The 24,078-nt window shown below is 48.4% G+C and overlaps 3 protein-coding genes across 3 annotated transcripts in view; 2 read left to right on the plus strand and 1 right to left on the minus strand.

Moving 5' to 3' along the window:
• Positions 1–23,630, minus strand: part of LOC123760304 (WAS/WASL-interacting protein family member 1) — a 134,261-nt gene extending 110,631 nt beyond the window's left edge. Inside the window, 1 exon segment of the mRNA XM_069338368.1 lies at positions 23,308–23,630. The gene's annotated coding sequence lies outside the window, so the exon portion shown is untranslated.
• Positions 1,624–2,604, plus strand: LOC123760487 (proteoglycan 4-like). Its single transcript, XM_045746176.2, has one exon. The coding sequence runs from the start codon at positions 1,624–1,626 to the stop codon at positions 2,602–2,604; it is 981 nt and encodes a 326-aa protein (XP_045602132.2).
• On the plus strand, positions 15,611–16,768 carry LOC138372531 (uncharacterized PE-PGRS family protein PE_PGRS34-like). The gene has a single exon (XM_069338003.1). It carries the CDS (start codon positions 15,611–15,613, stop codon positions 16,766–16,768), a length of 1,158 nt encoding a protein of 385 aa, XP_069194104.1.
• Positions 23,631–24,078: the final 448 nt, after the last annotated feature.

Genomic DNA, 24,078 nt, shown 5'->3' on the forward strand with positions numbered 1-24,078 from the left:
AATACAGTGGCCGGGGAAAACATTTAAATTGATTGCCAGCGTCATTAGTTTTGTAACTGTAATGAATATGTTGCCAACGAAGGACGTTGGACAATGCAAGTAACGAGTTCTCTCGACAATTATTTGATGGCTGTAACAAAATGTCATGAATAACCGAAGCCTACAACATGACTAAAAAAAATTAGGCAACATGGTACAATGGCGTTCACTTGATACACTGGGCAGTGTGGTGTTTCCAGAGCAACTGGCAATGCGGGTCTACCAATCAGACCAATGGATAGTATATGATGTTTTCCAATCAGAGCCATGGGCAGTGTGATGTTTCCAGTCAGAGCAATGGTCAGTGTGGATCTACCAATCGGAACAATGGACACTGTATCTATGTATGTATTACCTGGTTGATACCTGGTTGATGGGGTTCTGGGAGTTGTTCTACTCCCCAAGCCCGGCCCGAGGCCAGGCTTGACTTGTGAGAGTTTGGTCCTGTAGGCTGTTGCTTGGAGCGGCCCGCAGGCCCACATACCCACCACAGCCCTGTTGGTCCGGCACTCCTTGCAGGAATAAATCTAGTTTCCTCTTAAAGATGTCCACGGTTGTTCCGGCAATATTTCTTATGCTTGCTGGGAGGACGATGAACAGCCGCGGACCTCTGATGTTTATACAGTGTTCTCTGATTGTGCCTATGGCACCTCTGCTCTTCACTGGTTCTATTCTGCATTTTCTTCCATATCGTTCACTCCAGTACGTTGTTATTTTACTGTGTAGATTTGGTACTTGGCCCTCCAGTATCTTCCAGATGTATATTATTTGATATCTCTCTCGTCTTCTTTCTAGTGAGTACATTTGGAACACGATGTACTGAACGGGGTGAGAATAGCTTGAGCTACCTCATCCCTTTGTGTGTATTTTACCTCAATAAACTTATTTCAATTTCTGTGGGTCTACCAATCGGAGCACTTATTTCGAGTTGCTTCATGACATAGCCGATCCAAGCACACACACTTGACACCATTAAAACACGGTCACAAGCTAAGCCCTAAAGAAGAGACCGATGTTTACACCTGAGAGCCAGCCCAGCTGCAACTGCCTATATATATAATACCAGCCAGTAAACACCTTCAAGAGGACACAGCCAACATCCAGGGCCAACAATAAACACCGCCACTCCAGACCCTTCACCTGGCACGGGTTGCACCTCTCAACATATGCACTCCAGATTTCATTCAGCTGCTGCTAGGGGGGGAGGGGGGTTGATGCTGGGCTGAAGGCCTACCTATGGAAGGCTGTTAAGACCACCACAAGAGATGACTGATTAACCAGCCATTACACTTTAGTCCTAAACACTTTATTACACTTTATTTCCACTTTAGTCCTAAACATGGACCAAGGCACGAGTTTAACCTCGTAGTATGCACTAAGAAATACACACCTATAGTTGATTATACAATATATATTATATATACATATACATATATTGTGGTATACACCTGTGTAATACCCTTAGCTGATATATATATCCATTCTAAATTCTTGAGGTTTAAAAGTCTCCGTATGCACTTCAGCAGACCTTCTCACTATAAGGGAGGTTGAACCCTTCAATGAACAACAAATTACAGAACTGAAATGTCTGTAAATGCTGTCACTGGCCCAGCCCGCTGTCACCGCCCCAGCCCGCTGTCACTGGCCCAGCCCGCTGTCACTGCCCCAGCCCGCTGTCACCGCCCCAGCCCGCTGTCACCGCCCCAGCCCGCTGTCACCGCCCCAGCCCGCTGTCACCGCCCCAGCCCGCTGTCACCGCCCCAGCCCGCTGTCACTGCCCCAGCCCGCTGTCACCGCCCCAGCCCGCTGTCACCGCCCCAGCCCGCTGTCACTGGCCCAGCCCGCTGTCACCGGCCCAGCCCGCTGTCACCGGCCCAGCCCGCTGTCACCGCCCCAGCCCGCTGTCACTGGCCCAGCCCGCTGTCACCGGCCCAGCCCGCTGTCACCGCCCCAGCCCGCTGTCACTGGCCCAGCCCGCTGTCACCGGCCCAGCCCGCTGTCACCGCCCCAGCCCGCTGTCACCGGCCCAGCCCGCTGTCACCGCCCCAGCCCGCTGTCACTGGCCCAGCCCGCTGTCACTGGCCCAGCCCGCTGTCACTGGCCCAGCCCGCAGTCACTGGCCCAGCCCGCTGTCACTGGCCCAGCCCGCTGTCACTGGCCCAGCCCGCTGTCACTGGCCCAGCCCGCTGTCACCGCCCCAGCCCGCTGTCACCGCCCCAGCCCGCTGTCACTGGCCCAGCCCGCTGTCACCGCCCCAGCCCGCTGTCACCGCCCCAGCCCGCTGTCACCGCCCCAGCCCGCTGTCACTGGCCCAGCCCGCTGTCACTGGCCCAGCCCGCTGTCACCGCCCCAGCCCGCTGTCACTGGCCCAGCCCGCTGTCACCGCCCCAGCCCGCTGTCACCGGCCCAGCCCGCTGTCACCGCCCCAGCTCCCGCGCTATGGAAAAAAAGAAAACATCGAAACGGAACCCACATATAAAACAGTCACATCACACTGCAGACCAAACAAAAAATACACAAGATTTAAGAGCAACCGTCAACCGAGGTAACCTTTTCTTGCAGTAGCGATAGCTACTGTATTATCTTCTTTAAAAATAAGGTCTTCCGATATGACAGGTTGAATAGCAGGAAACTTTCAAAAAGAGGGATGCCATACCAATGATCGACACCTTTCAAGATCAGCCCTTTCTATATTGTGCAACATTTCCAGGATAATGTTACACAATAATATCTTGAGGTTCTCTTGAGATGATTTCGGGGCTTTAGTGTCCCCGCGGCCCGGTCCTCGACCAGGCCTCCACCCCCCAGGAAGCAGCCCGTGACAGCTGACTAACACCCAGGTACCTATTTTACTGCTAGGTAACAGGGGCATAGGGTGAAAGAAACTCTGCCCATTGTTTCTAACCGGCGCCCCAGGTACGCTGATAGAAAAATTCTTCCAACATCATTACCTTGAGGTTACCTTGAGGTGATTCCGGGGCTCAACGACCCCGAGGCCCGGTCGTCGACCAGGCCTCCTCGTTGCTGGACTGGTCAACCAGGCTGTTGGACGCGGCCTGGTCCAACATCATCATGACCCAAGACTTTCAACACACTCTAAACATAAGCTGGATAACTAGCCGACCTGGCCTCAGGCCGGGCTCGGGGAGTAGAACTCCTCCCACTACCCTATCCAGTTATGACCTCTCCCGGTGTTCAAATGAGAACGTGATGAACACCTCCAAACGATACCGGACCACAACAGGGCTGTGATTCACACGTCAGACTGCACACACACACCTGCGTCAAACAGTCAGATGTTTGCAGCTAGGATCACCACCAAACCAGGAGGCCAGATCACACACCGGATCGCGAGGAAGTTGATCCTCGAAACAAAGGCAAGGTAACCACCTGGTAAGACCACAGCCACCACCCAGTCCACTACACAACACAGTACTCGTCAATCTGAAGGGGCCAGATTCACGAAAGTACTTACGCAAGTACTTACGAACGTGTACATCTTTCCTCAATCTTTGACGGCTTTGGTTACATTTATTAAACAGTTTACAAGCATGAAAACTTGCCAATCAACTGTTGTTATTGTTATAAACAGCCTCCTGGTGCTTCGCAGCTCATTAACTGTTTAATAATTGTAAACAAAGCCGCCAAAGATTGAGAAAAGATGTACAGGGTCGTAAGTGCTTGCGTAAGTGCTTTCGTGAATCTGGCCCAAGGTTTTTATCTTAGGGGCAAGCCCAAGCCCATCCTGTGGGCCGCTATAAAGGTTACACTCACACACAACCAACACCGCCAGCCTTTATTTTAGATAAGCAAGTTACGTTAATAATGAACTTTACTGTAGGCAAAACTGAGATGTGTGACAAGGGTTGTGGGTTATGTCCTTACTGACAAAACCTCTCATCAAGTAACACACATCTAAAGCTTCCATATATCCATATCAAAATAAATGCTGAAAAAAATGTGTGTATGTGATTACATTATATATATATATATATATATATATATATATATATATATATATATATATATATATATATATATATATATATATATACACGAACAAGCCTGAATGGTCCCCAGGACTATATGCAACTGAAAACTCACACCCCAGAAGTGACTCGAACCCATACTCACCTGAGTACTGAGTATGGGTTCGAGTCACTTCTGGGGTGTGAGTTTTCAGTCATATTATATTTATATATATCTTATTTAAAACTTATTACATTGTTGTTGATACAGAATTTGGGCCCGAGAGTGAGCGATGCTTAAAATTCAAAATTCAATGTAAAATTCAACCCCCCACCCCCACCCCCACCCCCACCAACCACCCCCACCCCCAACAACCACCCCCACCACCACCCGCACCAATAAACCTGCCTTTCAACAAGCATGGGTCAGGAGGAAAAAATCTTATCTGATATGGTGCGATAAAACACCTGACCCTGGACTGGCGAAGCTCTTTGCTTGCACCCACAGATCCCTGAAACTAATGAGTGGCGCTCAATGAGGAAAATGACACTGGATATACTCTAACGTTTAATCTAATCTTACGCCTAGCGGTCAGTATTGACCATTAGACAGAATTAATTCACCAGAAAGGTAAACCACTTATGCCTGTACATACCATTCGTTCTGGACAACAAGATCTCAATTCACAGATTTAAGAGGCATGACAAATGTGTACACACACACACAGTTGATTGACAGTTGAGAGGCGGGACCAAAGAGCCAAAGCTCAACCCCCGCAAGCACAAATAGGTGAGTGAGTACACACACACACACACACACACACACACACACACACACACACACACACACACACACACACACACACACACAAAGGGGGCCTCGTAGCCTGGTGGATAGCGCGCAGGACTCGTAATTCTGTGGCGCGGGTTCGATTCCCGCACGCGGCAGAAACAAATGGGCAAAGTTTCTTTCATCCTAAGTGCCCCTGTTACCTAGCAGTAAATAGGTACCTGGGAGTTAGTCAGCTGTCACGGGCTGCTTCCTGGGGTGTGTGTGTGTGTGGTGTGGAAAAAACAAAAAACAAAAAAAAGTAGTTAGTAAACAGTTGATTGACAGTTGAGAGGCGGGCCGAAAGAGCAAAGCTCAACCCCCGCAAAAACACAACTAGTAAACACAACTAGTAAACACAACTAGTAAACACAACTAGTAAACACACACACACACACACACACACACACACACACACACACACACACACACACACACACACACACACACACACACACACACACACACCTCTTAAAGACTGCATGACTTCAGTTTAAATGGCTGCGAGCCATGCGGTCTAAATATTATATACCTTGACAAAATGTGAAATGAATAGAGGAAGTAGTGGTGCATGAACACCACCTCTCAGCACTCAGCACGGACCTTATTCCTGGTCTCCTGATTGATTGTTGCTGCCGGAGGTGGCTAGTTTATTGTGCACCCCATACTCATCCTGTGAGCGGTAGCGCAAAAGCATTACAGAGGGCACAAAAGGTCTTTATCAGACCTCATCTTAGATTATTACATAAACAATTTCATTTATCCTTCACACCTTATAGTTACATGTCAGCTAGTTACAGAGAATGCTCTATTTCAAGAGCTATATATTTACAGTAAGTCATTATACATTAATGTATTATAATAATATAATAATGTAGGTCTTATCGCTAATACATAATTGTTTGAGCAATGGAGATATTACAGTCATAGGGGAGCTGCTGTTTATTATTAGTCTTCGCAATACTGAGTTTCTTAATCTCATATGCCATTTATCTACTGGGAGTGAAATATGGATACAGCGCAAGGATTTCAGGTATTTTATCCTTGGTAACAAGATAGGTTGCCATATCATACAGCGTGAGCTTAGATTTATCTCCAAATGGCTCAATTTTACTACAATCCAAGATATAGTGTTCGAGTGTGTGTCCCTGTCTTTGTCCACACACTTTTCTTCATCTAGATCCCTATACAAGCCGAACTGCCAGAGATACTTGTAGCCAAGTCTTATACGAGCTGTGACAACATCTGTTAGTCTACTGACTTTGTTACTTGCCCCATACACATGTTTTACTTCACACATTTCATTGTGATGAACAATGGACCTGCTAGTTCCAGTTTGCACTGTTCTACTTTCTTCAAATCTACCCAGGAGTTCTCGTCTAATGACACTTTTAAGGGGCCTATTTGATAACTCAAGATTCCGTTCAATACTGTCTTTATTTACTGCAGCCTTAGCAAGGGCGTCAACTTTGTCATGTTCCTGCAGGTCAATGTGAGAAGGAATCCACAACATTTTTATATTTACCTTCTTGCTAAGTATGCTTATATATCTATGTCTGGCTTCCAAGACAAGCACGTTATTACTTGATTGCAAACTGTTTATTGCTTGTAGTGAGGAAAGAGAGTCGGAAATAATTAAGCTGTCTACTTCAGTGTTGTCAATAATTTCAAGTGCTAACAATATCGCTACCAACTCAGCTTGCATTTTGGATGCCCAGTTACTAATTCTTATATTCCTTTGAATTGTGCTGCCATCGGGCTGATGAGCAATAACAGCACTTCCTGCCCTCCCCGTAGCTGTATTGAGTGATCCGTCAGTGTATATGGTCTGTGCAATGTTGTTTTCAATTTGCATATTGTGAATGTGTAGCTACTCTCCCTCCTGGGACCCATCTCTCCATGCACTCATTCAACCATGCCCATTCAAACATGCCTAACCATCGCTTGAAACAACGCAGCATCAATTATGTTACTAGGTAGTTTGTTGCTTAAATCAACACAATTTAAAAATCAATATTTGAACAGATCTTTCCTAAATCTAAACTTGTTCCATTTGTATCCAATGATGTTCTATTTCGTGATGATATAAATTATTAATGTACCTTAATAATTGTTATACCCTTGTATACCCATGTTATACCCTTGTTATACTAGTATACTTCGACCATGGCACACCTTACTCTTCGTCGATCTAAAGAATGTCAAGCTTTCTTAACCTCTCCTTGTATGGAAGGTTTCTAATGCTTGAGAAAAGCATTAGAAGTATAAAAGGGAGGTAATGGCCGACTTCATGGTTTCCTCACAGTCGGGGACAGGATGCCAGTTATAACGTATTTACTGTTAGGGTGAACAGAGGCATCAGGTGAGAGGAAGCGTTGGCCCGAAACGTTCGTCTTACCACGGGAATCGGACCCGGGACGTTTCTGGCGTGATCGGAATGCACTTATCACTGCGCCACAATGGGAACCATGCAGTGAAACAGTGCAGCTGGTCCCGCCACCAGCTGGAGCCATCCTACGAGCCCAGCTGTGGTCTAGTAACAGCCTTTAAGGTCATCTTGCTTCGTCTTTATCTGAAGGATCCATCAGTAAGGGCTGACTCCATACACAGTTTCAAGTGTAGATATGATAGAGCCCAATAGGCTCAGGAATCTGTACACCTGTTGATTGACGGTTGAGAGGCGGGACCAAAGAGCCAGAGCTCAACCCCCGCAAACACAACTAGGTGAGTACACACGCGGAAAGCAGCCCTTAACAGCAGTCTAACTACCAGGTACCTATTTACTGCTAGGCGAACAGGAGCATCAGGGTGAAAGAAACTCTGCTCATTTGTTTCCGCCTCCGCCGGGGATCGATCCCCGGACCCTACGAATACGAATCCCGAACGCTGTCCACTCAGCCGTCAGGCCCCCATAGCCTTGTTGAAGGCATACAAGTAGGAGCTGTCAATGCGCGTGTGAAATTATTAACTAGTTACACAAGAGTGTCACTTGCTTACCTAAACAAACTGTGAGGTTCAGTTCGTGAACTTGTTATGCCTCTGTAGCCCTTTCCCCTACGAAATGGGTATGGGGTGAATAATAAATCCCCAAAGGTAAGGCTCTACTGTAAAGCTGCTTTTTTTTCTACCACAGACGTGGCCACATATTTACAATGCTAACCAGCATATATACATTTTCTTCTGTCCTCCATGGACAGGGTTAGAGATCAGTTAAACATATAGTTCAGGGATTTATTGAACAATCAACCACAGAAGGTGATTCGGTACTTTTAAAATGCTAAGCTGTAAGGCAGACGTTCCATCACACAGGCATGCCTAAGGTAGGGCTGTATAGTGTATGAGAGTCATGTCGCCTACATAGTTGGCATTGTGTAAGAAGTGACATTGTTGCTATTGTATTGCGAGGTGTATTTGTAGTGTCATTGTTGCTATCGTATACCCAAGTGTATTTGTATCCTCTCGGTCGAACTAGAATGATCTCTTGTTTCCTTGGTAAACCCTGCTACTCTTTTTTTTTAAATTTGTTACCGAGACCCAGCGCATTATCAAAGTGACGTGGCGCCCTTCTTCGTACGTGTTTTACCAATACTCTTTATCACCTAATCTACTGCGTCGGATCACACTACGAAGCCCTGAAGGTGACCAGTCCAACTGGGCACGCCTGGCCCTCATCTACATACTCTTAAATTACTGGCATCCCAACACGTAGGTTCACCCCTCTCTCTAGGCACACGCAGCCCCGCTCCTGTGCCAGGTAAGTTCACTACGGGCTCACCATAGCCTGTGCTACTTGGAACTTGTTCCGAGTAGCTGAATCTATAATAACAACCAACACGTAGCGGGGAATGCGAGAGACATTATCATACAACCAACACAGAGGAGAGGAGGATACAGTGACGCCCTTTCACTGCCCCAACCGACATACGGATTTTCCTCCAATTGATTACTTAACTACTTTATAGAAATACGCACCTAGACGTAACGCTAATAGTTGCGCAGTTTAGGGGTTAATGACTAGGGTTTAGTTAGTACCGGAAATGACTGTGTATAATTATTAACAAATCACCAAATTGACGAAAGCGAGAGACCTTGAGGCCAATGTTTACAGATTATAATTAGAACATTAGGATCTCTGGATTACGTTATAGGGGGGGGGGGTGATAAGTTCGGTTTATCTCCGGGGTATTCTTTGGGATAAGAGTATTACTGTGGGCTCCAACACTGATAACGTCTGTTGCTTTACCTTGACGCACGCAACACTCTCTCTTGTTCCATCCTTCGGCTACTTCTCCCACGGCGCCTCCTGGCTGGTGCAGTCTCCCAGTGTTCCCTTGGCTGGTGCACAGTCTCCCAGCGTTCCTTTGGCTGGTGCACAGTCTCCCAGTGTTCCTTTGGCTGGTGCACAGTCTCCCAGTGTTCCCTTGGCTGGTGCACAGTCTCCCAGTGTTCCCTTGGCTGGTGCACAGTCTCCCAGTGTTCCTTTGGCTGGTGCACAGTCTCCCAGTGTTCCCTTGGCTGGTGCAGTCTCCCAGTGTTCCCTTGGCTGGTGCACAGTCTCCCAGCGTTCCTTTGGCTGGTGCACAGTCTCCCAGTGTTCCTTTGGCTGGTGCACAGTCTCCCAGTGTTCCTTTGGCTGGTGCACAGTCTCCCAGTGTTCCCTTGGCTGGTGCACAGTCTCCCAGTGTTCCCTTGGCTGGTGCACAGTCTCCCAGTGTTCCCTTGGCTGGTGCACAGTCTCCCAGTGTTCCTTTGGCTGGTGCACAGTCTCCCAGTGTTCCCTTGGCTGGTGCACAGTCTCCCAGTGTTCCCTTGGCTGGTGCACAGTCTCCCAGTGTTCCTTTGGCTGGTGCACAGTCTCCCAGTGTTCCCTTGGCTGGTGCACAGTCTCCCAGTGTTCCCTTGGCTGGTGCACAGTCTCCCAGTGTTCCCTTGGCTGGTGCACAGTCTCCCAGTGTTCCCTTGGCTGGTGCACAGTCTCCCAGTGTTCCCTTGGCTGGTGCACAGTCTCCCAGTGTTCCCTTGGCTGGTGCACAGTCTCCCAGTGTTCCCTTGGCTGGTGCACAGTCTCCCAGTGTTCCCTTGGCTGGTGCACACACTGCTACTTACCCAGCCAACACAACACAACACACCTCCCTCCCTCTCCCTCTCTTTCCCCCCTCTCTCTCTCTCTCTTCCCCTCTCTCTCTCTCTCTTCCCCTCTCTCTCTCTCTCCCCCCCTCTCTCTCTCTCTCCCCCCCTCTCTCTCTCTCCCCCCCTCTCTCTCTCTCCCCCCTCTCTCTCTCTCTCTCTCTTCCCCCCTCTCTCTCTCTCTCTTCCCCTCTCTCTCTCTCTCTCTCTTCCCCTCTCTCTCTCTCTCTCTCTTCCCCTCTCTCTCTCTCTCCCCCCCTCTCTCTCTCTCTCCCCCCCTCTCTCTCTCTCCCCCCCTCTCTCTCTCTCCCCCCTCTCTCTCTCTCTCTCTCTTCCCCTCTCTCTCTCTCTCTCCCCCCCTCTCTCTCTCCCCCCTCTCGCTCTTCCCCTCTCTCGCTCTTCCCCTCTCTCGCTCTTCCCCTCTCTCGCTCTTCCCCTCTCTCGCTCTTCCCCTCTCTCGCTCTTCCCCTCTCTCGCTCTTCCCCTCTCTCGCTCTTCCCCTCTCTCGCTCTTCCCCTCTCTCGCTCTTCCCCTCTCTCGCTCTTCCCCTCTCTCGCTCTCCCCCTCTCTCGCTCTCTCTCTCTCTCTCTCTCTCGCTCGCTCTCCCCCCCTCTCTCGCTCTCCCCCCTCTCTCGCTCTCCCCCCTCTCTCGCTCTCCCCCCTCTCTCGCTCTCCCCCCTCTCTCGCTCTCCCCCCTCTCTCTCCCTCCCCCCCTGCCCTGACTGGTGTCATATCTCAGCCACCCGCTTAGTCTTGTGTCATATCTTTCTCACCAGTCATCCGCTTTTTGTCATCCGTCGCGTGCCGTGTCACCCCCCCCCCCCCCACACACACACACGCAAACTATGGCCGCGGTGCCGCCACAGGAACAGAGCGCATCACCGGGTGTAATTATGCAACACTTTACTACCAATATGGCAGAGCCAGAGGAGCAACACATGCTGGATGGCGTGCTGCTCAACACACACACACACACACACACACACACACACACACACACACACACACACACACACACACACACACACCAACCACACCACCATACCACGGTGCACCTGTCCTTTGTATCATTTAGAATTTTGTGTCACAGTACAAAGGGTAACCTGGGTGGTGTGACTGACAGCACCCTCCCCTCCCCCCCCCAACCCCCCCACACAATACTGGGTGCCGTGACTGACACCCCCCCCCCTCCCCAACCCCCACAATACCGGGTTGTGTCAGCAGCCAAGCATCCCGGTCCTTGCGTCACGCACATTGTACACAGGCATCCTTGGTGTAATAGGTGGAGCCAAGCCCTCTCCCACCTCGTCACTGTCACCCTGGGCGTCACTGTCACCCTGGGCGTCACTGTCACCCTGGGCGTCACTGTCACCCTGGGCGTCACTGTCACCCTGGGCGTCACACTCCTCGCCGGCTGCTGCTGCCGGATGGAATTGATCTCAATTAAATGTTACTATTGTAGCCAGAAGCCAGGGACAGGGGGGGGGGAGAGGAGGGAACTATCAGGGGGGGAAAGCGCCAAGCCATTACGACTATATAGCACTTGGAAGGGGGTCAGGGTATGGATTTGGGATGGGACGGAGGGACGGGAATGGTGCCCAATCACTTGGACGGTCGGAGGGATTGAACGCCAGCCTGCATGAAGCGAGACCGTCGCTCTACCGTCCAGGGGGGGAGCTATTCGTCGTTTAGCTTTGCTTCTGGTCTGACTTATGTTCCTCTTTTTGTCCAACTAAGGCGCTAGTGATTCACAAAGGCATTGTTTAACGGGCCAATAACACGACTAATTAACTCACGCTAACACACATCAACACTAGTACACAATACCGTCCAGAGGCGGTGTTATCATGGAGCAACCGTCGACATCTTCAAGAGAAAACTAGACTGTTTTCTAAAAGACGTTCCGGACCAACCGGGCTGTGGTGGGTATGTGGGCCTGCGGGCCGCTCCAAGCAACAGCCTAGTGGACCAAACTCTCACAAGTCAAGCCTGGCCTCGGGCCGGGCTTGGGGAGTAGAAGAACTCCCAGAACCCCATCAACCAGGTATCAACCAGCTAAGGCGGTGTTGAGACGGTGTTGCCTCGTGAAGCCTGAGACAACACCGTCGCCAAATGATAAGATGTCGTTTAGTGAGCAAGTGGGCCCTGGCTGGTGGTGGGGGGGGGGGTTAGTCAGATGTGGCAAGTGGCCCTGTTAAACATAGTTCAGGGATTTATTGAACAATCAACCACAGAAGGTGATTGTAGTGCTTTTAAAATGCTAATCTAACTTACAGACATAAATACATAGATACACAGATACGTCTGCCCTACATAAAGTGGTCAATGTGTTCTTTACATAGTGTCATTAGTGTGCAACTCCCCCCCCCCATAGCTTTAACAACTACCCCGAAAGTGGCAATTCCTCTCCCTCGTTATCTTGAAGTATGCAAGGCAAACTCTCCACGTAATTAGTGGCATTATAAAGTATACTAGCCTTGTTTCTGCTAAGTATCCCCCCTTGTCTTTTTGTCTACTTGAAGTCACTTGATACCTGGTTGATACCTGGTTGATGGGGTTCCGGGAGTTCTTCTACCCCCCCCCCCCCAAGCGCGGCCCAAGGCCAAGCTTGACTTGTGAGAGTTTGGTCAGTTTGGACTTGAACTTTGGACTTTGAACTTGCGAGTTTGTGAGATGGATTGTGTGACGTTTTCTTTGGCATACAGTGGTAGACGGTTGGCACAGGTTACATGGTGGAGACCACAACCGTCAGTGGTGACAGAGCGTCATATGACAGAGCACGCTGGGAAGACGGGGCACCTCTAGCCTGGCTCTCATCCTGAGGCTACACACACGAACGCGCACGCACACACCCACACACACGAGGCTAGGAAGGAAGTTCACCAGAGGAAGGCAAGAGGAAAAGGGACACCCACACACGCCAGGCGCTTCCATGACATGCTTCCCGTAACACACAACGGATGTCTACCACACACACACACACACACACACACACACACACACACACACACACACACACACACACACACACACACACACACACACACACACACACAACCTTCCTATAAACACAAACAATACACTCACAAGTTTCCTTGCTTGTGTACAACACACTACGGTATCCTTGAATGTGTATAACCACATTTAGTAGTGACGTGCTCTCTTTGCTGCCACAGATTTATATTTTTTTTTTTAGTAACTAAGGAATGACGTCAAATCTTAATTCGATAACAACTTTAATTTGACAAGAAATGACAAATACACAGGTTTAGCAGAATATAGTTAAATGCTGATTGGTTTCCGTCTCCTGTCCCCAGGTAATACTGGGAAAATACCAGGCAAAGAGGTAAGCAAATGTAAATGGGTGTCACTGATAATGTGTCAGTCAGTGCCAGCCGTCGGCACTGCCGCCACCAGCAGCAGCAGCCGTAGGCACTGCTAGCAGCAGCAGCCATAGGCACTGCCACCACCAGCACCAGCAGCCGTAGGCATCACCACCTGCAGCCGTCGGCACTGCCACCACCATGACCAGCAGCCGTTGGCACTGCCACCACCATGACCAGCAGCCGTCGGCACTACTGCCACCACCACCACCAGCCGTCGGTACCACCACCACCACCCGTCGGCACCACCAGCAGCAGCCGTCGGCACTGCCACCAGCAGCTGGAGCCGTCGGCACTGCCACCACTTATCACAACGTGTCAAAAGCCAATGTTTACAAACCCGGCGCTGCACACAGTTTACCCCAGCCGCACGCGGGTGGGGGGCCGGGCCGCGCTAACGAGCACCCACAGCACACTCCACACAAGCACCACTACCCCGTGTGGCAGCCAACCCATCCGCTGAAAGACTTGAAGACGTCCCAACCTTCGCTACAAGAGACACTTCAAATGCTAAACAAACAATAATTCTGTCATGTTACAAGGGCGCCGGGAAGTAGAGGCGGCCCGACCCCCCTCCACCGGGGGGGGGGGGGGCCGACCCCCCTCCACCCCGACGAGGAAAGCAGCAACCACAAAAGTGTGGCGGGAAGCTGGTAAAGTGCCACCCCCACTTTCTACTTAGGCAACTTTAGCAGCCAGACTTCTCCACAACTACTATTATTCCCCATTAGCTGCACACAACACCTCGTCACTGTTCCCTGACTCTCACTGCACAGTTCGGCTCATTACCGAAGGGTCTCTGGTTCGGTTCCCGGGCAGGGCGGTACGACACCTTCCTTCACCTAGCGGTGGTAAAATAGGTACCTGGTGGGTAGACAACTCTGATTATACCCATAGTCTGAGTGACCTTCACACAGTCAGAATTTGTTGCTTCTATATAAATACTGCAACTTTAAAAGATGGTATGCCACCTCAGGAGCCGGTCGGCCGAGCTGAGAGCACGCTGGACTTGTGATCCTGTGGTCCCGGGTTCGATGCCGGGCGCCGGCGAGAAACAATGGGCAGAGTTTCTTTCACCCAATGCCCCTGTTACCTAGCAGTGAAATAGGCACCTGGGTGTTAGTCAGCTGTCACGGGCTGCTTCCTGGGGGTGGAGGCCTGGTCGAGGACCGGGCCGCAGGGACACTAAAGCCCCGGAATCATCTCAAGATAACCTCAGTTTATTTGACGCGTCACCCCAGAAGCCTAACTTTCAAAGGTGCATTTAGAATCACGATAAAGTTCATTAAATATTAAGTTATATTCATACAAGGTATGCCAGAAGAATTGTCAAGGCCGTCAAGTTGTCAGCGAAGTTCGTTTGCCAAATGTCTATCGTTTAGATATTCTGAATGCAACTCCTCGGCCAAGAGATTGATGATCGCTGATTAAATGATGTTCCTGAGAATGGCACAAGAGTGAAGGGGATGATTACCGAGCCTCTTGTGTAATATTAGTCTTCTGCTTGTCAACTTAGTAGTTAATGGGTAGTTAATGACCCCCATGACAGCTGCCAAGTCCTCTCTCGTGTAAAGGTTAGGAGTACTGTTACACACTGACCTTCACAAGTCAAACTCTCACAAGTCAGGCCCGGCCCGAGGCCAGGCTTCACTTGTGAGAGTTTGGTCCACCAGGCTGTTGCTTGGATGTGAGCCTGCGGGCCGCTCCAAGCAACAGCCTGGTGGACCAAACTCTCACAAGTCAAGCCTGGCCTCGGGCCGGGGCTTGAGGAGTAGAAGAACTCCCAGAACCCCATCAAGCAGGTATCAAGCAAGCACGGATCAGGTGTTAACAAAAAATAACAACTTTAACATTTGTAACACAGCTTTGCACAATTTCAACAACTTTGCAAATTGTTAAAACAGCTTGAAATTGTTTGTGAACAATTAACAAGAATGACGACTTTAAAAAATAAAAAGTTTTATGGATAGACTTAAATTTGTTATAAAAAAAAGGTCAATAAGATTGTCTTATACAGGCTTTTGTGCAATAAATAAAATACGTCAGAAATACGGCAGAAATCAAATACGGCAGAAATAAAATACGTCACAAATACGTCAAAAATCAAATACGTCAGAAATACGCCAGAAATCAAATACGACTGAAAGGGGTTATATAAAACACAGTTCACGTTGGAGTGATTATTAGATAACATGTACGGCAGACATTCACAAGACAAGACAAAAGGCGACCTTAAGGTAATTAGCAGAAAGTGCTAAGCCCGTATGACTATACTGTGTCTCCGGGAGCTGGGGGACGGTGTCTCCAGGAGCTGGGGGACGGTGTCTCCAGGAGCTGGGGGACGGTGTCTCCGGGAGCTGGGGGACGGTGTCTCCAGGAGCTGGGGGACGGTGTCTCCAGGAGCTGGGGGACGGTGTCTCCAGGAGCTGGGGGACGGTGTCTCCAGGAGCTGGGGGACGGTGTCTCCAGGAGCTGGGGGACGGTGTCTCCAGGAGCTGGGGGACGGTGTCTCCAGGAGCTGGGGGACGGTGTCTCCGGGAGCTGGGGGACGGTGTCTCCGGGAGCTGGGGGACGGTGTCTCCGGGAGCTGGGGGACGGTGTCTCCGGGAGCTGGGGGACGGTGTCTCCGGGAGCTGGGGGACGGTGTCTCCGGGAGCTGGGGGACGGTGTCTCCGGGAGCTGGGGGACGGTGTCTCCGGGAGCTGGGGGACGGTGTCTCCGGGAGCTGGGGGACGGTGTCTCCGGGAGCTGGGGGACGGTGTCTCCGGGAGCTGGGGGACGGTGTCTCCGGGAGCTGGGGGACGGTGTCTCCGGGAGCTGGGGGACGGTGTCTCCGGGAGCTGGGGGACGGTGTCTCCGGGAGCTGGGGGACGGTGTCTCCGGGAGCTGGGGGACGGTGTCTCCGGGAGCTGGGGGACGGTGTCTCCGGGAGCTGGGGGACGGTGTCTCCGGGAGCTGGGGGACGGTGTCTCCGGGAGCTGGGGGACGGTGTCTCCGGGAGCTGGGGGACGGTGTCTCCGGGAGCTGGGGGACGGTGTCTCCGGGAGCTGGGGGACGGTGTCTCCGGGAGCTGGGGGACGGTGTCTCCGGGAGCTGGGGGACGGTGTCTCCAGGAGCTGGGGGACGGTGTCTCCAGGAGCTGGGGGACGGTGTCTCCAGGAGCTGGGGGACGGTGTCTCCAGGAGCTGGGGGACGGTGTCTCCAGGAGCTGGGGGACGGTGTCTCCAGGAGCTGGGGGACGGTGTCTCCAGGAGCTGGGGGACGGTGTCTCCAGGAGCTGGGGGACGGTGTCTCCAGGAGCTGGGGCTGCAAGGGCCAAGAAGCTGGACTGCAAGGGCCAAGAAACTGGACTGCAAGGGCCAAGAAACTGGACTGCAAGGGCCAAGAAACTGGACAGCAAGAGCCAAGAGGCTGGGGAATAAGGAGCTTAGACATGGCTGGGAGCAGCAGAGTCCAATTGCCTGGTTGACCACAAGTGGGAGTTAGGTAACTATGCTCTGTAGTAGCTGGAGAAGAGGCGAGAGGCTGAGAACTGACTTGGGTGGGTGAAGAGGAAACAAAGAGTAAACTAGAGCAGGTGGAAAGTTGGTGGGGGCAGACTAAGATAAAGTACGACAGGCAACCGCCTCGGGTTTTTCTCCACAGGTTGGTATCGGAGAAAAATGTTTCCTACTCCAGTTAGAAGGTTTTGAGCTCTTCCTTCCCATGGCTTACCTTTTGCCTTGCCCTATTAGCTTCATTGGAACATGACCCACTAATCTTTTTACAAGCAGGTCCCCAATTACTGCAGGGTGTATGTGAGTGAACATACTGTACATATTTTTGCAAAGATTAGTGCCCAGTCGACCTTCCCTGCCAAAGGATAGAACCTGGCCAAAATCACTTGCTAGAGGTGCAGGACCACCGAGCCAAAACAGGAACCATCGATACAAATATTATGTTGAAAATCAATTGTGCGATACAGTGCTGCAAACTAATTATGCAACCACACTGCACATACACACTGAGACAGCAGTAGAGCCAGTTCATTCCCTTCCTCTCAGGAAGATTGAAGAAAATGGATGGAATTTTATCAGCCGAGCTGAAACATTAACTGAAGCTTGTCACTGTCTATCCTGAAGTTAGCATTACCCCAACCCGAGCAATTGTGCCCCCAAACCACACATGTGCACTTTCTAGTAGGTCTTCACCCAGGTCACCAATGGCACTTTGCTTTTTACAATTCCAGAAATCCATAAAAACATATTGTTTCACAACCACTCAAAAATAATATACAGTATTGTATTATAAACAAGTAAGCTAGTTTTCAAAGTTAATAACATACAGTATTTCTATTCCACGAGTGCAAATGGACAACCACCTTGACATTTCCTGAAAGACACCAAGGATTAGATATGGGGGAGATATCGCTGCCACTATCTCCCAGTGATACAGTACGTACGATATATACTGTACTATAAAACACTTTAGCAAAAATAAGTTTAGGAAAAGGAAATCCTATGATAATTTTAAGGCGGGTGCACCACTATCAAAGACAGGAAGCCTTATCGAGGTCCCCCAAAGAAAGGATTAGCTTAGCCGAGCTGGAACTCATCCAGTTACTTGTTAGACCCAAGGGTTCTTTACCCGACTGATCACGTGATCAAATGCTCATCAGCCAGTGCACCATGATGCAATACATAAAAAAAAAAAATGACGAAACTCTTGGTGGATCAGAATCAACGATGAAACGGAATTAGCTCAGTCCCAGTTAGTTCATGTGAGTGGAATTGGTGGGGAGGAGGAGGAGGTTAAAGGGCAGGTAGGCTTATCAGACATACTTAGCCTAACATTACTGCTGAATGATAATACTCTTCAAGACACTAGTGCTCTTTACAGTGGAATATTGTGAACAATAGCAACCCTGTTCAAAGCTGGAGAAATTGCTGACCTGGAGAGCATGCAGAGATCCTTTACTGATACAATCCACTCAATGAAATATCAAAATTATTGGGACCAATTAAAATCTTTAAATCTGTACTATATTCTAAAGCATAGGCAGAAAAGGTAGGCATTCTAAAGCACAGGCATTGCATCTTTCATAGTAATGAGGTGAGGTGCGGCACGAGAATAACTTTCATTGCTCGAAACGCTGTGCGTATTAGTGGCTTTGGGCATAGCATGTACTAGCTCTATCTAGAAATCCAACATCCTGTTTGTAAATCTTGTATGTACTTTTATCTAAATAAATATATATTATTATTATTTTTTTATTATTATTATTATTATATAACTAGCAGGTACTGTACCAGGCACTGCCCTGGATAGTCTGTTTCTCCCCAACACCCATTCCATCCCTCTTCTTCCCCCCCCCCCCTTCTCACATCCTCCCCACATTCCCTCCTCCATTCTTTCCCACCCCCTCTTTTTCTTTTCATCTCTTTGATGAAAAGATTCATTTTCATTCATTTTTCTCCCTTTTCCCCACCCTCTTACCCTCATCTCCCTACAATTACCCCTCTCACCTTCAATAAGTCTGCATGAACACACAAGCCATTAATCACTAGGAACTCTTTTGACCCAGCCAGGATATGAACCCCCCCCCCCCCCAGGATCACCCCCTGGCATACAGGGTACTGGAACCACGATCACACACGATCATTGGAGTAGTGGCTACAGTACTCTGTACGCCAAGGAGTGATCCTGGGCAGCGGGGGTTCGAATCCTGATTGGGCCAAAAGAGTTCTTAGTGATTAATGGCTCGTGTATTCATGCAGTCTTTGTGTCTCAATACTGTACTGTATTATGATTGCGTACTGTACTGTTCTGTATATATACTGTACTGTACTGTATATTACTGTACATAATACTGTACTGTATTATGAATCATAATATGATTATATTATGATAAAACTCTAGGGGAATCAAACTATATACTGTATTTCACACTTGACTCCATGAAAATCATGGGGCATCTATAATTTCTGATATTAAAGTATTTAGCTTAGGCATACTCTGACTAGCCTATGTTCGTCCTGTACCCAAGACCATTCTCCCTGCAAATTTGGCCGAGGCCTAACCTCCAACTTTGGACAGACATTCTAATTGTATAATACTTGAGTAGAAGAATTCTCAGAACCCCATCAAGCAGGTAACATGTAATTATTAAACTGTGTATGTACTGTACTAGTTTATGTAACACATGGTATCACAACATATGCACAATCCTAGTCAATATGGGTTGCTGGACCACTAGTCAATGATAATAGCTTGGATGCATTTGAATACTTTGTGAAAAACCTTTCAACAAATGTGATGATAACGTAATGGCATGTAAAATGTTTACAAAAGAAATACTGTCCTGTAATTGGAAATGAAGGGAAATGAATCTTCAACTACCTAACAAACCAGACTCAAACAAAATCAAGAGTCTCTGTTATGAAAAGCTGTTCCCCAGGGTACTGTACTTTACCCAATATTGATTCTCACATCAGAGATTTTTATTGATTAGCACTTGTAAAGGACATGGCAAACCATCAAACTGCTATGAACAAAGTCTTTCATTATGCTACAAAAGACAGTACTGTATAATGTTCACCAAAGAACAATTCTAGCTCCAGAAACATGGAAAAAAATAAAAAATTATAACTAGAAGCATATACATAACAGCCAAACTCGGCCAGTCCTCACACAGAAGAAAATAAAAAACCACAATAAAGGAATGGTCAACTAAAACAAAAATTGTAACTGGAGAACAAGAAATGTCAAACAAAATGCCAAGCCAATGATGACATTTGTATTTTAAAGTTGCTAGGATTAAACATTACAATACATTAACTACTCCACTTAAAGAGTGGCAAAATTGCAGACCAGAAGAATAGGCCGAGAACTTTACACATTTATTCAATATGGTATTGAGCAGTAAAACACAAAAGGGAAGGGAACTATCAGGGAGAAAGCGCCAAGCCATTACAACTATATAGCACTGGGAAGGGGTCAGGATAAGGATTTGGGATGGGACGGGGGGAAGGAATGGTGCCCAACCACTTGGACGGTCGGGATTGAACGCCGACCTGCAAGAAGCGAGACCGTCGCCCTACCGTCCGACCCAAGTGGTTGGACGTAAAACACAAAAATTATTAAGAACACTTGATATCCCTCATATTATACAGCATTTGCTGGAATGCAGGCAAAAAGAGGAGAGAGTATTTATGTATTATTCTATCTCTTTTAAATATTAGAAGAAATTATCCCAAATTTGAACAGAAAAACCAAGGAGGTACTTAATATTATACAAAATAGCCCCCATTGTAAAACGGGGAAAAATAAGTACTGTATTTAATATGTATAATAATATATATATAATTCAAATGCAACAGTATATGGAAATGCAACAAAAACAGGAAATGTAATATGTTCCACACCATATTGGAATTTGACCCAACTGTCTGTTTGATTTACTCATGAATAAGATTCCAAAAATGTGCAACCATGCTGGAACAGACGATCGCTTAAACTGAGAGTAATCAGTCCTCAGGCCAGGCTCATTAATGCAACAGCCGTCCCACAAGATGCCTCTACCAATTTCAACATACTGTGCATTCAAAAGAGGTTTGTTTTTGCATAAAAATTAACATCATCATTATTCATTAAAATTCTGTGTAAAGTTAGGCATAGGTTAGGTATTTAGGTTCTATTGGCGATTATTTGGATTTGAGGTATGTGGGGTTTAACACGAAGAACATTGTGACATAAATAATTAATTTTTATTAAATTATCAAGATGTTTTCAGCAATTTTCTTTGGGCACTAACCTGTTCCAACATTATTACACACTTTTGGAAGCCTATACAGTACATGGGTTAACCCAACTGACAGTTGGATCAGATTCCAATATGGTGTGGAACAAATGCAAAGTGGTGTAATGAATACAATGAGATATAAGAAGTACAATAGGGTGTAATGAGTACACTGAGTTGATAAAAACTCCGCTTAATAAAACTACAACACCTATTTCTAAACCAGCACTGTATTTATCCAGATCTTTTCTAAAGCTAAGCTTTTTCAACCAGCCTCCACCCTCTCATAATACAACCCACACTGATATATTTAACACCTTAATATCCCACATTGTTTTACTCTTACATCCATTTGTACTTCACTTTACTCCTCACCTTTTCAATGTAAACTATACTTTTATTTTTAAACTGTAAATGTATATTGGGTGTAGGGTATTACACCCATAACGATGTTAAACAGTGAAAAATATTTAAAATTAAAAAGAGCCAGTACTGTATATATGCTTTTTTTACCTTTAATACTGGACAATACTGTATTAATAAGGATGTGTGTGAGGATGAAAAGATCCTGCCTGAGCAAGGCACTTGGTTACTCTTTATGCCTGAGCAAATTCACCTCCAAGAAACGAAGATAGCTTAGTACTGCCATCGCTACAATCTAGTAAGAGTTAGATCCGAGCCTAAAATACTGAACACACCCAACCTTAACTTGTGCTAACCTAACCTAGCTTAACATACCAATATACTTTTTAAAATTAGAAAACAAGTTATTATCATATCCCGAGTCACTTTTAATAACAAATACGAGTCACATCACACAGAAAATGGTTCACCAACCAATATGCTAGTCTACCTAACTCTTGCCAACCTAACCTAACAACCCAACAATGCCTAACCTAATGATACATACAGGTTTTACATTCAGAAAATGAACTTTCTCAAGATACTTGTGTACAACTTGACCATAACCCTTTCTAACTCACACTCCTAAAGGCTGAGGCAGCCAGCCTAGCCCACCCCTAGAGAAGGTTGAGGCAGCCAGCCTAGCCTAGTCCACCCCTAGAGAAGGCTGAGGCAGCCAGCCTAGCCCACCCTTAGAGAAGGCTGAGGCAGCCAACCTAGCCCACCCCTAGAGAAGGCTGAGGCAGCCAGCCTAGCCCACCAATAGAGAAGGCTGAGGCAGCCAGCCTAGCCCACCCCTAGAGAAGGCTGAGGCAGCCAGCCTAGCCCAGCCCACCCCTAGAGAAGGCTGAGGCAGCCAGCCTAGCCCAGCCCACCCATAAAGAAGGCTGAGGCAGGCAGCCCAGCCCACCCCTAGAGAAGGCTGAGGCAGCCAGCCCAGCCCACCCCTAGTGAAGGTGGAGGTAGCCAGCCCAGCCCACCCCTAGAGAAGGCCGAGGCAGCCAGTCTAGCCCTGCCCACCCCTAGTGAAGGTGGAGGTAGCCAGCCCAGCCCACCTCTAGAGAAGGCTGAGGTAGCCAGCCCAGCCCACCCCTAGTGAAGGTGGAGGTAGCCAGCCCAGCCCACCCCTAGAGAAGGCTGAGGCAGCCAGCCTAGCCCAGCCCACCCCTAGTGAAGGTGGAGGTAGCCAGCCCAGCCCACCCCTAGAGACGGCTGAGGCAGCCAACCCAGCCCAGCCCACCCCTAGTGAAGGTGGAGGTAGCCAGCCCAGCCCACCCCTAGAGAAGGCTGAGGCAGCCAACCCAGCCCAGCCCACCCCCAAAGAAGGCCGAGGTACCCAGCCCAGCCCAGCCCACCCCTAGTGAAGGCTGAGGTAGCCAACCCAGCCAGCCCCTAGTGAAGGCTGAGGCAGCCAGCCCAGCCCACCCTTGGTGAAGGCTGAGGCAGCCAGCCCAGCCCACCCCTAGTGAAGGCTGAGGTAGCCAGCCCAGCCCACCCCTAGTGAAGGCTGAGGCAGCCAGCCCAGCCCACCTGCTATACCTCAACACTCCATCAACCCCCCTACTCATAATCCCACTCCCCTTCCCCCTCTCCCCTAATTCCCTCCAGGGGCCAGCCTATGCCTACCTGCCCCAGGCCCCAGGCCCCTCACAGCCCAGCTGGGCCTCCCTACCGCCTGCCACACCACTAGAAAGTCCCACCTCGTACGAGTGTCAGCCCGGAACTCTTGAGGAGTGTTTTGGTGTGGTGTCGAGGTCGCCAACCACTCTAACACTCACTCACCTGGATTTGAGGACAATCAAGCGGTGCTTCAGCTCCAATATGCTTCGGGCACGTTCACGTGTATATCCATTTGAGGGCCTCAAGTTCCCAAGTGCATTGATAAGCGAACCAAACGGGTAGAAACGTCAAAGCCGCCACAGGTCTCCTATGAACACAAATATGGCCGCACTACTAAGATAGTGTAGGGTGACCACCGAGCCACCAGCTGCTGACACCATATTACTCCCTAGTGCCATACCGCCTTTCACACCTATTTTTAATCCATCTGGAGAATTCTTCAATTCATAAGTAGACGGAGAAAGAGAGAATATAGGTAAACAACCAATGTTGACTAGTGTAGCTACTTTAGATAGAGACTTTGACAATAGAAAACGGAACACAATGGGGGGAGAACGCTGCTATTTTCATCACATTCTCCTTCCCTTTACCCCCCCCCCCCACCCATCTGGCAGGTGTGGTAAAAATATATGTGAAACAAACATTAACGTAACTTCGGCATTGTTACATATTACTTTCTTCAAGTAGCATTTTCTTGGCTGTAAGAGAATTTCTTGGAAAAGGCTGCTAGAGATCGTATAACCAGATATTAAAAACATTTTCAATATACAGATTGTTTGCTCTATTCATTTGATGAAAAATAACACGTAATTAAGTATTTAATTAAATATTTAATTAATTCCACGTATTTAGAGTTGCTAATGTAATTTTTAATTACGTATGTGTACTTATGTAAAACAGACTACACAAACCCAAAAGCTTCAGTTTCATTTA

Source organism: Procambarus clarkii, chromosome 39 (genome assembly GCF_040958095.1).
Source record: "Procambarus clarkii isolate CNS0578487 chromosome 39, FALCON_Pclarkii_2.0, whole genome shotgun sequence".
In the NCBI taxonomy this organism is placed as follows: Eukaryota; Metazoa; Arthropoda; class Malacostraca; order Decapoda; family Cambaridae; genus Procambarus; species Procambarus clarkii.

Coding starts and splice junctions, on each gene's coding strand:
- LOC123760487 (XM_045746176.2), top strand. CDS start 1,624: ATGTCTGTAAATGCTGTCACTGGCCCAGCCCGCTGTCACCGCCCCAGC.
- LOC138372531 (XM_069338003.1), top strand. CDS start 15,611: ATGACTATACTGTGTCTCCGGGAGCTGGGGGACGGTGTCTCCAGGAGC.